The sequence below is a fragment of the Armigeres subalbatus genome, chromosome 2 (assembly GCF_024139115.2).
Source record: "Armigeres subalbatus isolate Guangzhou_Male chromosome 2, GZ_Asu_2, whole genome shotgun sequence".
Classification (NCBI taxonomy): Eukaryota; Metazoa; Arthropoda; class Insecta; order Diptera; family Culicidae; genus Armigeres; species Armigeres subalbatus.
Genome location: NC_085140.1, coordinates 114,284,504 through 114,302,679, shown reverse-complemented (window position 1 = coordinate 114,302,679; position 18,176 = coordinate 114,284,504). Strand labels below are relative to the sequence as shown.

General features: G+C 44.3%; 3 protein-coding genes across 3 annotated transcripts; 1 reads left to right on the top strand and 2 right to left on the bottom strand.

The window, feature by feature from the left end:
* Positions 1-3,402: 3,402 nt before the first annotated feature.
* LOC134214970 (neurogenic differentiation factor 1-like) lies at positions 3,403-4,412 on the bottom strand. Its single transcript, XM_062694243.1, has one exon. It carries the CDS (start codon positions 4,009-4,011, stop codon positions 3,403-3,405), a length of 609 nt encoding a protein of 202 aa, XP_062550227.1. The 5' UTR covers positions 4,012-4,412.
* A 183-nt stretch (positions 4,413-4,595) lies between these two features.
* Positions 4,596-5,781, top strand: LOC134214969 (enkurin-like). Its single transcript, XM_062694242.1, has 2 exons — positions 4,596-5,343; positions 5,412-5,781. Exons 1-2 carry the CDS (start codon positions 4,738-4,740, stop codon positions 5,604-5,606), a joined length of 801 nt encoding a protein of 266 aa, XP_062550226.1. The 5' UTR covers positions 4,596-4,737; the 3' UTR covers positions 5,607-5,781.
* A 7,446-nt stretch (positions 5,782-13,227) lies between these two features.
* On the bottom strand, positions 13,228-15,161 carry LOC134214968 (E3 ubiquitin-protein ligase parkin-like). Its single transcript, XM_062694241.1, has 4 exons — positions 14,765-15,161; positions 14,165-14,706; positions 13,772-14,108; positions 13,228-13,708 (listed from the first exon to the last, which is right to left on the bottom strand). The coding sequence occupies exons 1-4, from the start codon at positions 15,020-15,022 to the stop codon at positions 13,397-13,399; spliced, it is 1,449 nt and encodes a 482-aa protein (XP_062550225.1). The 5' UTR covers positions 15,023-15,161; the 3' UTR covers positions 13,228-13,396.
* Between the last annotated feature and the right edge of the window lie 3,015 nt (positions 15,162-18,176).

The following is an 18,176-nucleotide window of genomic DNA, read 5'->3' as shown; positions in this document are numbered from 1 at the left end:
AGGGAAAAGCAATCTTAACACCCGTTCTGACTAAGATGTTCCAATCGAGCTTAATATTAGGCTATATTCCGACTGCATGGCGGGGAGTGCGTGTCACATTTATCCCAAAAGATAATAAGAAGGATAAATCATCCCCAAAATCCTTCAGACCAATTAGCTTATCGTCCATTATACTGAAAATAATGGAAAACTAATAGATGAGCATATAAAATCATCTTATTTAACGAATACTCCTCTGAGCAAAAATCAGTTTGCATATCAGGAGGGTAAATCTTCAGTAACAGCGCTTCACAAGTTAGTTACAAAGTTGGAAAGATCTTTTGCAGCAAAAGAAATTTCACTTGCAGCGTTCCTCGACATTGAAGGGGCATTCGATAACACATCTCACAGTTCAATGAAGAATGCTATGTTGAAACAAGGTTTCGATGTATGCATTGTTGACTGGATTGGCGAGATGTTATCAAAACGAGAAATATCGGCAAACCTTGGAAGCTCATCAATTAGTGTGAGAGCAGTAAAAGGGTGCCCTCAAGGAGGCGTACTATCACCTCTATTGTGGTCTTTAATCGTTGACGATCTTCTCAAACAACTGGAGGCTCGAGGCTTCGAGATAATTGGCTTCGCAGATGATATAGTTATATTGGTGAGAGGAAAATATGACTGTGTTATTTCTAATAGAATGCAAATTGCCCTAAATTTCATCACATTATGGTGTGAAAACGAAGGATTAAACATAAACCCTTCAAAGGCCACACTAGTGGCGTTTACAAGGAGAAGAAATTATTCTTTACCTACATTAAAATTGAAAGGAGCAGATTTGAAACTTTCAAACTCAGTCAAGCATCTTGGCGTTCGACTTGACAGTAAGCTGAATTGGAACTTACATCTTGAAGAAGCATTCAGCAAAGCTACAAATGCTTTATGGATAAGTAAGGCGACGTTCGGTAAAAAGTGGGGACTTAAGCCAAAAATGATTCAATGGATTTATACGGCGATTGTGAAACCCAGAATATCATATGCCGCATTAGTATGGTGGCCAAAAACAAAAGAAAGGGTGGTACAGAAGAAGTTGGGAAAACTTCAAAGATTAGCTACTCTTTCAATAACTGGTGCGATAAGAAGCACGCCGAACACAGCACTAGACGCTTTGCTCCACGTGCTACCATTGGATCAATTTATTCAATTAGAAGCAGAGAAGAGTGCTTTGAAGATCAAAAGAGATTCAAACCTCTTCGAAGGTGACCTAACAGGACATCCTAGTATTCTAAACAAAATAAGTATCAACTCACTGATCACAAACAACGATGATTGGATGAGAAGAAGATACAACTTTTATCGATGTTTTGATGTAATTAATCTTGAGCGAAGCACATGGACAAATGGTGGACCAAATCTTCGTTCAGGATCGATTGTGTTTTACACCGATGGTTCAAAACTGAACAATCAAGTTGGAGCAGGCGTGACTGGCCCAGGGACGAATATTTCGATTCCCATGGGAAAGTGGCCATCTGTTTTCCAAGCTGAAGTTCAGGCTATTCTTGAATGCTCTAATTTATGCTTACGGCGAAATTACAGGCATTCAAATATTTGCATAATGTCTGATAGTCAAGCAGCATTGAATGCTCTGAAATCAGCAAGATGCACATCTAAACTCGTTTGGGAATGTGTTCAGTCACTCCAAACCTTGGGTAGTCGTAACAAAGTGAACCTATATTGGGTTCCTGGTCATTGTGGCATTGAAGGCAATGAACAAGCTGATATGCTGGCAAGACTTGGTTCATCTCGACAATTCATAGGTCCAGAACCTTTTGTGGTGTATCTGAGTGTTATCTTAGAATGGAACTGAAATCTTGGGAACATTCAAAAATAGAGGACATTTGGAAGAACACCTTGATTGCGAGGCAGTCTAAACGTTTCATCACACCAAACGTATTTATCACTCGCAAAATCTTAGATCTTTCAAAAAAGATCTTAACACATATACAGGTCTTGTAACAGGCCATTGCCCGAGCCGTTATCACTTGAAGCTGCTAGGAAAACTTCAAGATGATGTATGTCGCTTCTGCGGTATACATGTGGAAGACTCGGAACATCTGTTATGCCATTGTCCGGCAATTTTAGAAAAAGATTACAGTTCTTCAACAGGGGCTGATAGAACCCTCTGAAGTTTGGAGAACAAGTCCCAATTTGGTAGTGCGATTCATCAGAACCATAATACCGTATTGGGAAGACGCTGGTAGTCAAGGTGATGCAATTGCTCTACATAGCAATGATGCGTCAACTTGACAAAGCTATATGAAATGGGGCATATATCACAATAGATCTAACAAATGGTCGCAGTGATTAAAATACCCAACAGGGAAAAAAAAAAAAACATCAATGTCGTACCACGAGCGTTATACGTTATACATAATGGAACCGTTTCGACGCATATGCTACTAAAATTAAATTGATCTCTGTCAGTGAATTCCTTTTCAATTTTAGTCAGGAAACCAAGAATGGAAGCTGAGCTTTGGATTCAACCCCGAGCAGGAGCGAAGGCCTCGATAACATAAATTGGTATGAACTAGCCTTGCATAAGAGGTAAAATACCAAATAATAATACCAAAAACTTATATGCAGAATACCTGAGGGATAACACGCTTAGGTATTTCAATAACAAACGAATAATAATTGGTTATGCATTTGGTATTGAAATTCAATTTAACAACTGAGTATGTTTTGGCTTATATATTATGCATATTAATTTTTGGTATTATTCCTTTGGTATTTTACCTCTTATGCAGGGCTAGTTCATAACAGAGTATGGTATCAATAACAGAATTAGGTATTATTGAGGCAATCTCTCCTGCTCTCCTGTGTACACAATGCCAAGATCTGTTGTGATCCGTAGAGCGATGAAAAGTTGCACATTTTGGGACACTGATCACAAACTTATTTCATCTTATTTCATCAGCTTGCATCAAAATTGTGATGCTGATTGGAGAGGAATTTCTAATGACCTAGAATCAACAACCGGCTATCTGTTCAATATGCAAGGAGCTGCTAAAATTGTGAAATGTTATAAAACAGCCAACTGTAATAGCACTCTCGTTATGTGAGACTGAATTCCTGACTTGCGAGTGGTGATGTGATGGAAAAGTCATTGTTCACGGATGTAGAAGTTAATTTACTGTGATAGTCAGATTGCCATCAGCATATACATTAAAAATTTTGTTAATTTTAAAAATTGAGGAAAGACAGCCGAAATCATTATTTGATGAAGTTCTACAGAACTATAAGTACTCACAATTACAACATTTTGAAACATCTGTAATGATATCATATGATACGCTTTTGGACGTAAAAAATAAACTAACTCAGTGTTTTTGCTTTTCATTTATATTCGTTATACAAAACCTTTTACAGAGTTTGCAATCTGAAACATTTGGCAACGCAAGAACATTGCTCATCCACATATTCATACAAAGCACCGCCTGTTTCCCTCACGATTCTAATTCCGGCCCTGCAATATCCGAAACTGGACAATCCCTCGCATCGGCAGTCGTACGGGTCTCTGTGATGACAACCGGGTTCCACCAGTGCTGCCTTCAAATCGTCATCCAACTTCAGCCGAGTTCGCAGCAGATTGCACGTGTTTTGACTCAACCGAAGCGACAACGTGTCCATGAGTTCGTCGCGATCCAAGGCTCGGTTGCGACGCAGCGCCTCCGACAGCAGACAGATGTAGTTCTTCGCCAGACGCAGCGTTTCAATCTTGGACAGCTTTTGCGGAACCGTTTGGTCGCACTTGACGATCACGCTGTACAGCTGAGGCAGCGGAAGGCAACGCCGGAGGCGATCCAACGCATCATTTAGGCCATGCATCCGGTTGCGTTCCCGTTGATTGGCTTTGAACCGTTTGGTGGCTTCTTTGGCCACCAGTGTTGACTTCCGGGACGATGCTCTGGGCTGAAAGGTCTTCATGTTGGAACTGATTGCATATTTATCGGGGAGCTTTTCACCCTCCATAGTTTGTATCGATTAGCGGAGGCATTTTCCGCGTTAATCTAATTTTCCAATCCTTATCAGGCTTATGCAAACGAGCGGTACTCGAGTGATAAGAGCTTATGTTGGTTTTGTTTAATTGGCTGTCATAAAAAGTGCTGACATGCTGAGGGTGTCCATGGAACAGTTACAGTTTTCCCCCAGATCCGGATGCCTTGACCACATTTCTGAATGCGCAGGGCTGTTAGGTTAACATTCCATAGATACTCTTATAGAAGTAATATTCTTGTTTTTGTTGAAATGCACTTTTGAAAATAATTCAAACGAATGCGACTCGTCTCATAACATTCTATAAGATTTGCACCTAATTCATTTTTCAAAATTTCGTAAAAAATTAAATACTGTAATTATCAAATTGCAATTCATGCCATGTAACTAGCAAATCAATATTTCACATAATTTCAATAACCCAGATTTACCAGCCCTGAAAATTAAATTCCTAACGCGCATGACCGACCAATTTCCCGCCAAACTAAATTTCCGGTGGTATCGCAGTTACCAAGGTGGAACCATTTGTGTTTGCCATTCAGGGTCATCGTCGGTTGCTATGGACCGGGCTTTTGTTTATTTGCACCAAATAATTTGACACTCGTAAGATTTGCAAACTTCTGGGACTTTCTCATCAGATTATCGAGTTCTTCCACCTGTTTCGGGTTGAAAACAGCCCAATAATAGAGTCCAGCCATCGTCATGTCCATCATCAACATTTATCATCATAACGAAAACATCTACAACGTGGAGAAGAAACCGCCCGAACGTCCACCGAAACCGCCGCTCTATCACTCGCGCTTTGAACATCAGGTCCGCCGAGAAACAAAGTCCAGCAAGGATGCCCATCGCACGATGGGCTACGCCAAAATTCCTCTGCAAAAACCGGACGAGTTTCTCAAAAAGAACTGCGGGATCCGCTTCCGGGCTACAAAATCGGCTCCGGTTCGCCTTTGTGCCGATCACAAACCACCTGTGCCGAAAAAAGAAGATCTGGATGCCTCCCGGCAGCAGATACTGAAGTGCGTCGATTTCAAGGTCGAGAACATCAAAAAGGTGGCTTGTGCCAACCCGAAGAAGGTTCGACCACGCTACGCGGATACAAGGAAAGGAGATTTTCACGATCTGGAAAAGTCGGGCCTGGTACCGGTTTACATGTGTCAACCGAAGTACGGCAAGGTCCCAGAGTATCTCCACCGACGCAAGAAGGACTTGGAAGCGCAGAAGCAACGGCTGATGGACAAGATGGCTGAACAGAAGTCCGCCTGTTCGGCGATTTCGCAGGAGGAACGGCTGGAACTGTTGAAGGTCAGCTTATTGAGTACAGTTTAGTGATTCCCAACTACAGAATTTTATCTTATTGTTGCACATTTCAGGGGTTGAAGAAAAACTGGGAAAATCTTCAGCGGGAGTACCAAAGTCTTCCATTGTTGATTGATACCGTGCCTAAAATGATCCGCAAAGCCAAATTGGAAAAAGGTCTGAAGGAGCTGGAGAAGGACATCCTGATGATGGAGAGCAGCCCCTACATCTATGTCTACAGCGATGACGAAGACAAACAGCTGCCTTAACAAAAGTGAAGTACATAACCGGAAGTGTTCCAGGAGGGTGTTCTCTATTTTGATATTTTCAGCTTTCATATAGTAAGACTCGTAATATTTTTTCTCTACTAAAACTAATAACGTGTGTTTTCGAGTGATTACGATTTTAGCCGTAGTATGTGAATTGTGCAATAAATCTGAAAAAATCTTCCGTATACTTAAAAGAATCGATATTTCAATTAGCAGTCTAATATTGCATGAAGAAGAAGACTAAACAGAAAAGATGGTATCCGAAATTTCCGACCCCGTACTAACTGCATTGAAATAAATAAATTTGATCGAAAATTAGACATTCTAACACGAACTTGCAAATGGGGCAAGATGGGTCAGCACATACTAAAGGACATAGTTCGTATTCAAAAATCCTCAGTTCGAGACAGCAGCACGTACGGACGTGTTTTTTTGCTCGCGCATTTTTTCCAAGTGTTTTTTCTCGTTCGTTCGCTGTTTACGTTTTCGCTTCGTCGCGTTGGCGTTATTTTCTCCCGGACCCGTCATGGGAGACTCGGTGGCCGATTCGGTCGCTGGAAAAGTTCCTAAGCGCACTGCTCTTGGAGGCGCGGGTAACCCCTCCAACCAGCTTTTGCAGAGCAACGTGTTCTCGCCGTTGCCGCTTGATGACGCCGGCAATCCGCCAAAAAAGAGGAAGAAGCAGCAATCGCAGCTGCCGCAGGTGCAACCGGAGCGGAAGGAGAAGTGCCCGTCCGTGTTTGTGAAGGGCGATCCGCCGGATTTACGCCCAAAAATTCGCCAGCTGATCGCTAATGTACTTTTCGGCTCTGCAGCGAGGGCGTGAAGGTGATGCCGGCAAACAGGGACCATCATCAATCCGTCGTGGAGTTCCTCGAGGTCCACAAGTATGAGTACTACACTCATGACCACCCCGGAACGAAGCCGCTCAAGGCTTTGCTGCGAGGACTTCACGACATGAAGAGCTCCAAGCAGAGCTTGAAAGTTGCGGACTGAAGCCAGTAGTCGTCCAAAAGATCGCTCGTCACGACAAGGCGAGGAGATATCGCGACCGGCTTTACCTGATCCATCTGGAGCACGGCTCCACTACCTGGAAGGACCTGAAGCTGGTTGGCGTTATAAATTACACCGTCGTTGACTGGGAGCGATATCGGCCAGTGCACCGCGATGTCACGCAATGCACCAACTGCTTCAATTTCGGGAACGGCACCAGGAACTGCCGCATAAAGCCGCACTGCAACAAATGTGGCGAACCCCATCCGACTGACGAGTGCGACAAAATGGAGGTGGCCGATCCCAAGTGCGCCAACTGTGGCGACAAACATCGGGCCACTACAAAGAGCTGCCCAAAGCGAGCCGAGTTCCTGGAAATCCGGAAGAAGGCTTCCACCAGGACCATTCCGAAGAAGAACCGTGTTCCTGTAATCAACGAGGTGAACTTTCCAGCCACCCCGGCTCCCCGTCGTGTGATTCCAATACTCCCACCGCTACAGCCGCACAAGCGACTGGCAGCGGCAGCTGCATCGGTCCAAGCTCCAACATCGTCGGCACCATCCACCAGCGAATGGCCCCTGCTCCCTCCTCCTGGGTTCCGTCGGCAGTCGGAGAACGAAGCCGTCCCACCGGAAGAATCTGCCCCGCTGTACACTCCGGAGCAACTGATGCCGATCTTCGCGCAGCTCGCCACTCGACTGCGCGGCTGCAAAACCCGCTTCGACCAGGTCTTCACACTTGGCATGTTCATCATTGAAAATGGCTGCTAGGGTGGGCCTGGTCAACTGGAACGCTTGCTCGCTTAAGAGCAAAATAATTGAGCTGAAGGATTTCCTTGAGGAAAAGGAAATAGACGTGGCGTTCATCACCGAAACACACCTAAAACCGGAGGTGAACGTCAACATCCCGGACTTCGGTATCGTGCGACTCGACCGGCCGACCAGGGGAAGTGGTGTGGCCATCGCTCTTCGCTACAACACCAACTGTCGTCTGCTTCCAAGCTTCCAGCTCAGTGTCATCGAGGCCATCGGTGTCGAAATCACCACTTCGGTGGGCACAATCGCGCTCATCGCGGCGTGCTGTCCAACACAAGCCAAAGCAGGCGATGGATCATCGGCTGCCCTTCGGAGGGACATCGTCAAGCTGACGCGGAGGCAAGGCCAGTATATCATTGCCGGCGACTTGAATGGCAAACATCAAGCCTGGGGCATCAGTCGCGGCAATCGAAACGGCACCATCTGGAGCAACGACATGGAGGAAGGCCACTACACGATCTTGAGCCCGGATTCCCCCACTCGGCTGAGTCGGTCCGGTGTCCACGCAACCCTCGAACTCTACATAACAAACCTGAGTGACCACGTCTCGCAGCCGGTTGTCTACCAGGAGCTCAGTTCGGATTACTATCCGGTGGTGGCGGAACTGGGCTTCTCGGTCAATCGGCACCAGCAGTTACGGCGGAACTACCACCGAGTGAACTGGCAGCGGTTCCAGTAGTGCGTCGATAACACCGTCGATTACGAGGTGCGTCCGGAGACGCTGGAAAGTATCGACCGCCAGCTTAGCGCTATTGAGGAGGCGATCACGGCGGCCCGGGAGCAACATGTACCGACGGCTCGGCAGGTAAGCAACTCCTTAAACATCGATACACTCACCAAAGATTTGATTCGATTGCGGAATATCACTCGCGTACTGGACTGCCTGAACTTAAGGCACGCTGCAATCGAATCACTAAAATTATCCAGGCCAGAATAATAAGATCCGCACTCTCCCAGATTATGCTAAGCCGTTCTGGAAAATGACCAAAATACTAAAATCCAAGCCTCGGCCCATTCCACCTTTGATCCCACTAGACAATAATGGCTCTAAGGATCGCTTGATAACTCCTGCAGAGAAGGTCGCTGAAATAGGTCGTCACTTCGTCAGCTCACATAATCTTGGGCAGAACATCGTCAGTCCACACGAAGCAGCCGTCAACGAGCATGCTAACAACATCCATTTTATTCCCAACGACTTCTCGGAGGAGTTGGAGATCTCAGCTGGCGAATTGACGGCCTATATCAAACCGTCGAAGAACATGAAGGCCCCAGGCTTCGATAGCATCCTGAATCTCGAGCTCAAACACATGAGTGCTCCGTTCTTTGAGCACCTCTCGCTGATCTTTAATCAGTGTCTCCGGCTCAGTTACTTCCCATCGTCCTGGAAGTAGCCTGGGAACCAGTGGCATAGCCACGGGGGTGGTTTTGGGCATAAATCCCCCCCCAAACACAAAATTTTTAGAAGAATTTTTTTTTTCGAAAAAAAAAATGTTCGGAAAACCCCCCCCAGACCAATTTTCTGGCTACGCCACTGCTGGGAACGATCCTTCCTCCCCCAGAAGTTATCGTCCTATCAGCCTTCTCTCAGGGTTATCTAAGCTATTCGAAAAAGCTATTCATCACCGGTTACTTGAGTCTGCCGAAAATCTCAACATCTTGCTCGAGGAACAGTTTGGCTTCCGACGCGGGCGGTCAACTGTACACCAACTGACTCGAGTTACCAACGTCCTCAGACGGAACAAGTTTGGCTCAAAAACATCCGCCATGGCCTTACTCGATGTCGAGAAGGCATTTGACAATGTGTGGCATGATAAGAAAATTATTTTGATCTTTTTAGTGGAATGTTTTCACCTGTCATAAGACGAGTTTATACAATCCCATTGAATTCCACCACTTAATTGTATCTTGACAGATACGTATTTCGACCTCAAAAGTAAGGCCGTCTTCAGTGTCTCGTACTTGACTCGAGTCGATCTTGACGTATCTGTCAAGATACAATTAAGTGGTGGAATTCAATGGAAATTGTATAAACTCGTCTTATGACAGGTGAATGTGTGGCATGATGGCCTGGTGTACAAACTACAACGCTACAATCTTCCCAGCTACCTGGTGAAAATCATCAACAATTACCTGTCGGCAAGGACATTCCGCGTCTCAATCAGCGGAGCGAGTTCCAATGCGCACAACATCGTCGCAGGCGTCCCCCAGGGCAGTATCCTCGGGCCCTTGCTTTTCAATCTGTTCACCTCCGACATGCCAGAACCTCCAGAAGGCGGCATTCTGTCTCTGTTCGCAGATGACACCTCCATCTTCTACAACGGTAGAGTGATCAGAGCGCTAGTGGCAAAACTCCAACGAGGCCTGGATGCCCTGACAGAGTACCTCACCAGCTGGAAGATCTGTATCAACGCGGCGAAGACCCAGGTCATCATATTCCCCCACTCCGAATCCCCTAGACATGTTCCGCCTGGGGACTGTAAAATCATCCTCAATGGTACGACTGTGGAATGGGCCAATGAGGCCGACTACCTTGGCTTGACCCTCGACAGCAAGCTTATTTTCAGGCTACAGGTTGACAAAACGGTGACAAAGTGTAACGTTTTGTTGAAACTACTGTACCCTTTGATTAACCGCCGATCGTCATTGTCCCTGAAAAATAAGCTTGCTTTCTACAAGCAAATCATCCTCCCTGTGATCGAATATGGCATGCCGGTCTGGGAGAGCTGCGCTAAAACCCACCACCTCAAACTTCAACGGGTCCAAAACAAATTCCTGAGGATGGTCCTCAACACCCCTTCCAGGACAAGAACATCCGAGGTCCACCGTCTGGCCGGAATAAAAACCTTACATGAACGCTTTGGTGAGTGTAAAGAAAAGTTTAGGGTCCGTTGCTTGCATTCGGATCAGGCTCCAATTAGGGCGTTCCAATCTAGGTTATCAAATTTTTATTGTAAATATTAGTGTACATAGTAGTTAGGTTAGCAAATTAAAAAAAAAACACACTAGCGTCTCCAGAAGGCCGTCATGATACATTATATTTTAAAAATTAGGTAAAAACATAATAATAATAATAATAATTAAAATTGAAGTTGGAGGGCCAAGCCGGCCGATCACTGTACATGTTTAAAAATAATTGTAGAACAAAAAATGTTTAAATAAAGAAGAATTTTACTACTAGGTACTTACTTCGTATTCAAAACATATTTTTCATTGCTGATGTAATCATTTTAAGGTTACTTTTGAGCATAATGATGTTAATTTGCTAATTAAAAATGTGTATTTTTTGTCTTTAAAAAAGCAATACTCGGACGGCTTGTTTTCATAAGAAATTACAGACATGTTTAAATGTAGTGCCATTTATTAATCCGAGGCTTTAAAATCCTTTGTTATTCAATAACATCATTGGCATTAAAATCATATGTGTGTAATTTAATATTGTGAATAAAAACAATATTAATTGCAGAATTTAAAGGTGACCCATCTTGCCCCTGCATTTTTTGATTGACAGAAAAATAGACTTCTACTTAAATGACTTAAAATGAAATAAAAAGTAGAATTTTTGTTATTTCATACCGCTGGCTTACAGATTATGAGCTATTCTTATAGATCCACGTTGAAAAGCTACATTAAAATGTTTTTATTTTGAGGCATTGAGGGTTCGCCTCATCTTGCCCCATCCTACCCTATTTGATGGATTGGCACACGTTTTCTGTCTTGGCTGTCCGAATTATAAATTTGAGACATCATCTGCGTAATCTTTGCCTATACACAACACTTTTCATTATACACTCGAACTTTGGTGCATGGATCAATCCGGTTGGGTCTCCAAAAATTTTGAAAACTCGCGAAGGTAGCTCCAGCCTTTCTGGCCAGCCCTCTATGTCGATCCCAATCTCGCCATCTGATGATATCAGACTGTCAAGGTATTGAAAACCTTCGATCATCCGGCTACTGTAACATTTGAGGGGCTGTTCCCGTTGCCACTCAACCACCTGGTCCTGCTGACGTTGATGGTGAGACCCGCCGCAAAGAAGCATACGGTCAGCTCGTTGAGCCCACTCCGCATAAAAATGCGTCGCAGTACTACCGTGAAGTACCCTAATTTCGCGCACTTAAGATCTAAAAGTTAAAACGTTCATTAAAAAACATGTAGTGGCCATTTGGAAACATTTGCTACTGCATCACGTAGTAGAAGGATTCTAGGTTCTCAAAAAAATGTTACTTGCAAATTTTGCTGCTATTAAAAAAAAATTGGAGCATGAATCCGAGACCGTTGTATGCTCCTTATTTCGCGCAAGAAAATAGGATAGTTCCTAATTTCGCGCAAGTGTTCCTAACTTCGCTCATGTTTGGAATTGAATATCGTTATTGGTTTGATGAAATATAATCAATTAACCAATAGAAGCATGCATCCATTGTTCAAAATATACAGATAACGATATCAGACAGCCGTCAGTGACCCATTCTTTAGTCGAAATGGTATGTGCCTATATTTCGACCCTGGAGCTTTGCTTAGATTTTACTTCATGCATTTTAATTGACACAAGTCATAATTCCTAAAATATCGTTTGCTTCTGAAATATAAACCATATTTTAAGAAAAAAGGCATTGTATGAGCAATGTTTAGCTGGTGTATGAAAAAAGTTTAAATTTTCGAAACGTCATGAAAGAAAGTCTTAAATTCCGCTATCTCTTACATAGGACATCTTCAAATATGTGTTTTATTCAAGACATCTTCAATATTATATACATTATCGAAAAAGCTGCTGTAGTTTTATCTTAAGTTTAGCATCAATTTACACATCGCACATTTTAGCATCATTTTACACATCGGATTTGGTAGCTATTGCAGGCACTGATCTATAAGATTTTTCAAGTCAACATTAGTCGATGTCGGTGGTTATCCACCTGAAAATTAGATAAAAAGCGTATGGGAATGAACTTTTCGGGTTCTGTTCAGTGTAAAACTGTCCTGTGTATTATATTGCTTTTGTTTCATTAGAATGTTGCAAATTAAACTACGCAACAACAATAAACGAAATAAGGCACCATAATTACTCTCATATACCTAATTTCGCTCACAAAGCGAAAGTCTAAATAAACACAAAATACATAAAATTTTACACTTTTCAATAGTAATGACGAATAAACATATCCAACAGAGCATAATGGATACAAATATTTCCAAAAAAGTAGCCAGTTTTGTACAGTAAAATCATTTGTTTACTTGGGTCATGTTCTTCGTCGCTGTGCTAAGCACAAGCAAATATGGCGGTCGATGCGAGGATCAAAATGAAATAATTTTATTTGGTGTACTAAACCAAGTTTGTTTTTCAAATTTTTTCGTGAAAAACGTTCAACAACAATGATATTTTGTAATCCTCCAGATTTTTCAATTTTGACTGGTACCTAAAAATTGAAAAAAATAAATGATTTTATAATGCGCGAAGTTAGGGCGCGCGCGAAATTAGGGCACATCACGGTAATATAACATAGCGTTTCCTCATCATTAGCGGAATCATCGTCTAGATGTTCCACAACAATAAGCTGCCAAAGCAAGCCCCAATGTATGGTACACGGTCAATTGCATCCACCATGATGTTTGATTACGCTGATGGAGATGAAATGCATCCTTGCCATTTCTTCAACTATCCGAATGGGGTCAGACAAAGCTCCGACCTTATCAGAAAAATCCCCCACCTTGAGAGAAGTTATAATTAAATCCCTATTGAATTTTCATTGTACTCAATTCACCTATCTTGTTGATGAGCATAGATTTGGGGGAAAAACTGACAATGATTTCGTGTGATATATACAGAATAATATTTTTCTATATTCACAACAAAATATATATTAAAGAAAATATAATTATTAACGGCTAATTTTGGCTAATCTCAATCTTTTGACCTGACTTAGAAGAAGCGCAAGAAATAAAGAAAAAATCCAACGCATGCATTTGTAACTAAACTCGCCCTCACAGTCCTAACCAAACCAGTGCGCTGCCATGCAGTCTCTGGTCCACGGGGTCTGGCAGACCCAGCACCACTCAAAGCCGCAGCCAGACCGAGTGCACACCATGTGCATGCAGCCTCCATCGCGTTCGGTGGCCGTTCGACACTGGGGGCAAGGTTTGGTTGTAACTTTGATGGCAATTTTGGAAGCCTCGTCCCACCGAGCTTCGGACGCACGCAGCGGGTCGATGGTGTAGTTCGGTGCGGTGCCCGCACTCGATTGCGGCGTTTCCAGACATTCCCCTATGTGGTACCCTTGCAGGCAGTTGCGACAGAACACGTACTGGAAGCAGTTTGAAACTTATCAAAACTTTAGAAATGGTAATTATGTTTTTCAAAAACCCACCCCACAACCATTCTGACATTGAACACGTTTGCACTCCGGATCCACAAGAAGACCCATTCCACATCCCGGTTGGGGGCACAGCACCCCTCCGTTTCTCAGGACATACTCCTCGGTGGCAAAGCGTTGATATCGATCATACTGTTCCTTCGACAGTAACTTGAAATGGTGCACATCCTCAATGTAGGAATTCGCGCAGCTCACCGGACATTGCAGTGTGTATCCACCATTTGGGTGTTCCAGAAATTGGCGCTCCAGCAGCCGAGATGCGCAAAATTGACGGAAGCAGTCGAGACAGGTTACGTGACCAGCCTCACAGGGAAATACCAGCACGGTGTCACTGGAATATGATTTTTGTAATTATTCAAAACATCTTATCGAGACCCCAGTCTGTACCTTATATCGATGCAAGCTATGCATGGAATATCCTTATGGTTTGTCTTGATCAGATTCAAAGGAGCAGCAAAGTCCTTCTCACCCCCGGAGGAGTGCTCCGAGCACTTGAAATAGAACTCAGTAAACGGTGGATCGCCAAGCTCGTTCTCTACGCAGGGAATTTCGTAGTTCTCACAGTGCCCAGTGATTCGTTTTTTCTTCAGCACATCATCCCAACAAGCGGGATCACGGTGGACCGTGAAGGCACCACTTTTACAACAACCACAACGTACTCGCAGCTTGCCAGTACAAACCTTCTCACACTGAGAGCAGTACACAAAGAAATGAGCTTTCCTTCGTTCCCGGGAAGGGCTTCCAGGTTTTTCGTTCACTTCCGTCATTTGGAGGTCGGTCAGCGTTTCACATAATGGCTTTGTGGAAACTGGTTCCTCAGGGGTTTCTTCGGAGATGGGTGTTTCTAATAATGTTTTCCCGTTGCTTTTCTTTGGGAATGTTCTCGCTTTGACTGCGTGGATGATTGACTGCTGACCGAGATCACACTCCTAAAAGGACATCGTCAGTGGTGACGCAACATCAATTTCAATATCTGATTCTACTTACGCTTATAGTAATCGTATCGGAGAGTTCCTTCCCGGCGAAGATGATTTTCAGCTCGTCCGGTGCAAGGCCGAGCTGTGGAGCCACAATTTGCTTCACGTCCTTTATATCCATGTGCGGTTCCAGATCCACCGACAAAGTATTGCCGGTATTTGTTTTCACGTAGATGCTCAGGGTGTTCGAGAGCTTCTTCCGTCCGAACGAAAATATTGCCAACATGTTGTAGATTAAATTCTTAAAAAAGTTCACAAAGTCGAACATTTTATTATACGCGAAAGATTGACACGAATATAACCCATTCCACGGTTGGACAGGATTTCTTTTCTTTCTGCAGATTTTGCCAAAATCTTGTACAAAATTAAAAATACGCAGCTCTTTAAACCCGAGACGAGATGCAAAACAGCTGATTGGTAAATAAAAATAAACATTGACGTTTCATCGCACAAGATCGCACACACAGTAAAAAAATGCGAGTGATGTGTCAATAGGGTGGTGCTTTTCCAATGGATTTCTGGATAAAAAAGTTAATTTCTTCTGAACTTTGTTCATATTGTTTATTCATCATCAGACTAAGGCCGGAGTGGCCTGTGCTGCACATAAAAGACTTCTCCATTCAGCTCGGTTCATGGCTGCACTTCGCCAACCATGCAGTCTGCGGAGGGTCCGCAAGTCGTCCTCCACCTGATCGATCCACCTTGCCCGCTGTGCACCTCGCCTTCTTGTTCCCGTCGGATCGTTGTCGAGAACCATTTTCACCGGATTACTGTCCGACATTCTGGCTACGTGCCCGGCCCACCGCAGTCTTCCGATTTTCGTGGTGTGAACGATGGATGGTTCTCCCAACAGCTGATGCAACTCGTGGTTCATTCGCCTCCTCCACGTACCGTCCGTCATCTGCAACCCACCATAGATGGTACGCAACACTTTTCTTTCGAAAACTCCCAGTGCGCGTTGGTCCTCCACGAGCATCGTCCAGGTCTCGTGTCCGTAGAGAACTACCGGTCTTATAAGCGTTTTGTAGATAGTCAGTTTGGTACGGCGGCGAACTCTATTCGATCGAAGCGTCTTGCGGAGTCCAAAATACGTACGATTTCCAGCCACTATGCGTCTCCGAATTTCTCTGCTGGTATCGTTATCGGCGGTCACCAGTGAGCCCAAGTACACGAATTCTTCAACCACCTCGATTTCGTCACCACCGATAGAAACTCGTGGTGGGTGGCTCACATTGACCTCTCTTGAGCCTCTTCCTATCATGTACTTCGTCTTCAACGTGTTGATGACTAGTCCAATCCGTTTAGCTTCGCTTTTCAGTCTGATGTAGGCTTCCTCCATCCTCTCAAAGTTACGTGCCATGATATCAATGTCGTCGGCGAAACCAAATAACTGGACGGACTTCGTAAAAATCGTACCACTCGTGTCAATCCCTGCCCTTCGTATTACTCCCTCCAAAGCGATGTTGAATAGCAGACACGAAAGACCATCACCTTGCCGTAACCCTCTACGGGTTTCGAAGGGACTCGAGAATGCCCCTGAAACTCGAACTACGCACATCACCCGATCCATCGTCGCCTTGATCAACCGTATCAGTTTATCCGGAAATCCGTTTTCGTGCATTAGCTGCCATAGCTGGTCCCGATCGATTGTATCATATGCGGCTTTGAAGTCGATAAATAGATGATGTGTGGGCACGTTGTATTCGCGGCATTTCTGCAATACCTGACGTATGGCGAACAACTGGTCTGTGGTAGAGCGCTCACCCATAAATCCCGCTTGGTACTGCCCCACGAACTCTCTTGCAATTGGTGTTAGTCGACGGCATAAAATTTGGGAGAGTACCTTGTAGGCGGCGTTCAGCAATGTGATTGCGCGGTAGTTGCTACAATCCAGCTTATCGCCCTTTTTGTAGATGGGACACACGACACCTTCCATCCACTCCTGCGGCAGAACCTCATCCTCCCAAACCTTGGTAATCACCCAATGCAGCGCTCTAGCCAGTGCTTCACCACCGTGTTTAAACAGCTCTCCTGGTAGTTGGTCAACTCCAGGGGCTTTGTTGTTTTCAGCCGGCCGATCTCCTCCTGATTTCCTGGAGATTCGGAGCCGGAAGTCACATGTCCTGCGCGCGTGCTCCTAGGTTCATTACCATACCGCCACCGTTGTCTGCCATATCGCCATTCAGGTGCTCTTCGTAGTGCTGCCGCCACCTTTGGATCACCTCACGCTCGTTCGTAAGAAGGTTCCCGTTTATGTCCTTACACATATCGGGCTGTGGTACGTGGCCCTTACGTGAACGGTTCAACTTCTCATAGAACTTTCGTGCGTTATTAGCGCGGTACAGTTCCTCCGTCTCTTCACGGTCTCGATCTTCCTGCTGGTGCTTTTTCCTCCGGAAAATCGAGTTTTGTCTGTTCCGCGCCCGTTTGTATCGTGCCTCGTTCGCCCTCGTGCGGTGTTGCAGCAATCTCGCCCATGCTGCATTCTTCTCCTGAACTAACTGCTCACATTTGCCGTCATACCAGTCGTTTCTCTGATCCGGAGCTACCGTGCCTAGTGCAGCGGTTGCGGTGCTTCCAATGGCGGATCGAATATCTCTCCAGCCATCTTCAAGAGATGCTGCGCCTAGCTGCTCTTCCGTTGGGAGTGCCACTTCCAGCTGCTGCGCGTAGTCTTGAGCTAGTCTACCGTCTTGTAGCCGCCCAATGTTAAGCCGCGGCGGACGACTCCGACGCGTGTTGATCACCGTCGAGAGTTTTGAGCGCAGACATACTGCGACGAGGTAGTGGTCGGATTCAATATTCGCACTGCGGTAATTCATATTGTACACTGCCGGAAAAAAACTTCCGAAAGAAAAGAGAAAAGAAAATCAATTGAAAATCATAAGGTTGCCTTATGGAACAGAATGAACCTTGGATGAATTTTGCCCATAATGAGACATATGTTCCTCATAAAGTTTGCCTTAAAATTTTCATTGATTGACCTTATGAAATTTCATAAGGCAGTGTTATGAAGTGCTTATATAGATGATTTACAAAGGCTACAAAGCAAGACCATGCTGAGGGTGGCTGGGTTTGTTTCCCGGTCCGGTCTAGGAAATTTTCGGGTTGGAAATTGTCTCGACTTCCCTGGGCATATAATACCTTATGAAAATAAAATAAAATGAATTCATTGGGTTTCATAAGGCAAGACTTATGAAAATCCAAATGTATTTTCTACCAGTGTACAAATACATAAAATCACAGATAACAGATATTTAGGCTAGAACAAATTTTATTGAAAATCCTGTGTAAACTTTTGAATTGATATAGAAAAGGTTTACTTCTACTGCGTTGAAGTCACTTGAATGTTTGCATAATTGCATGTTCATGTAAGTAAGATACCAAGTTATTACGATATCTATAAATGTACCCATGAGTGT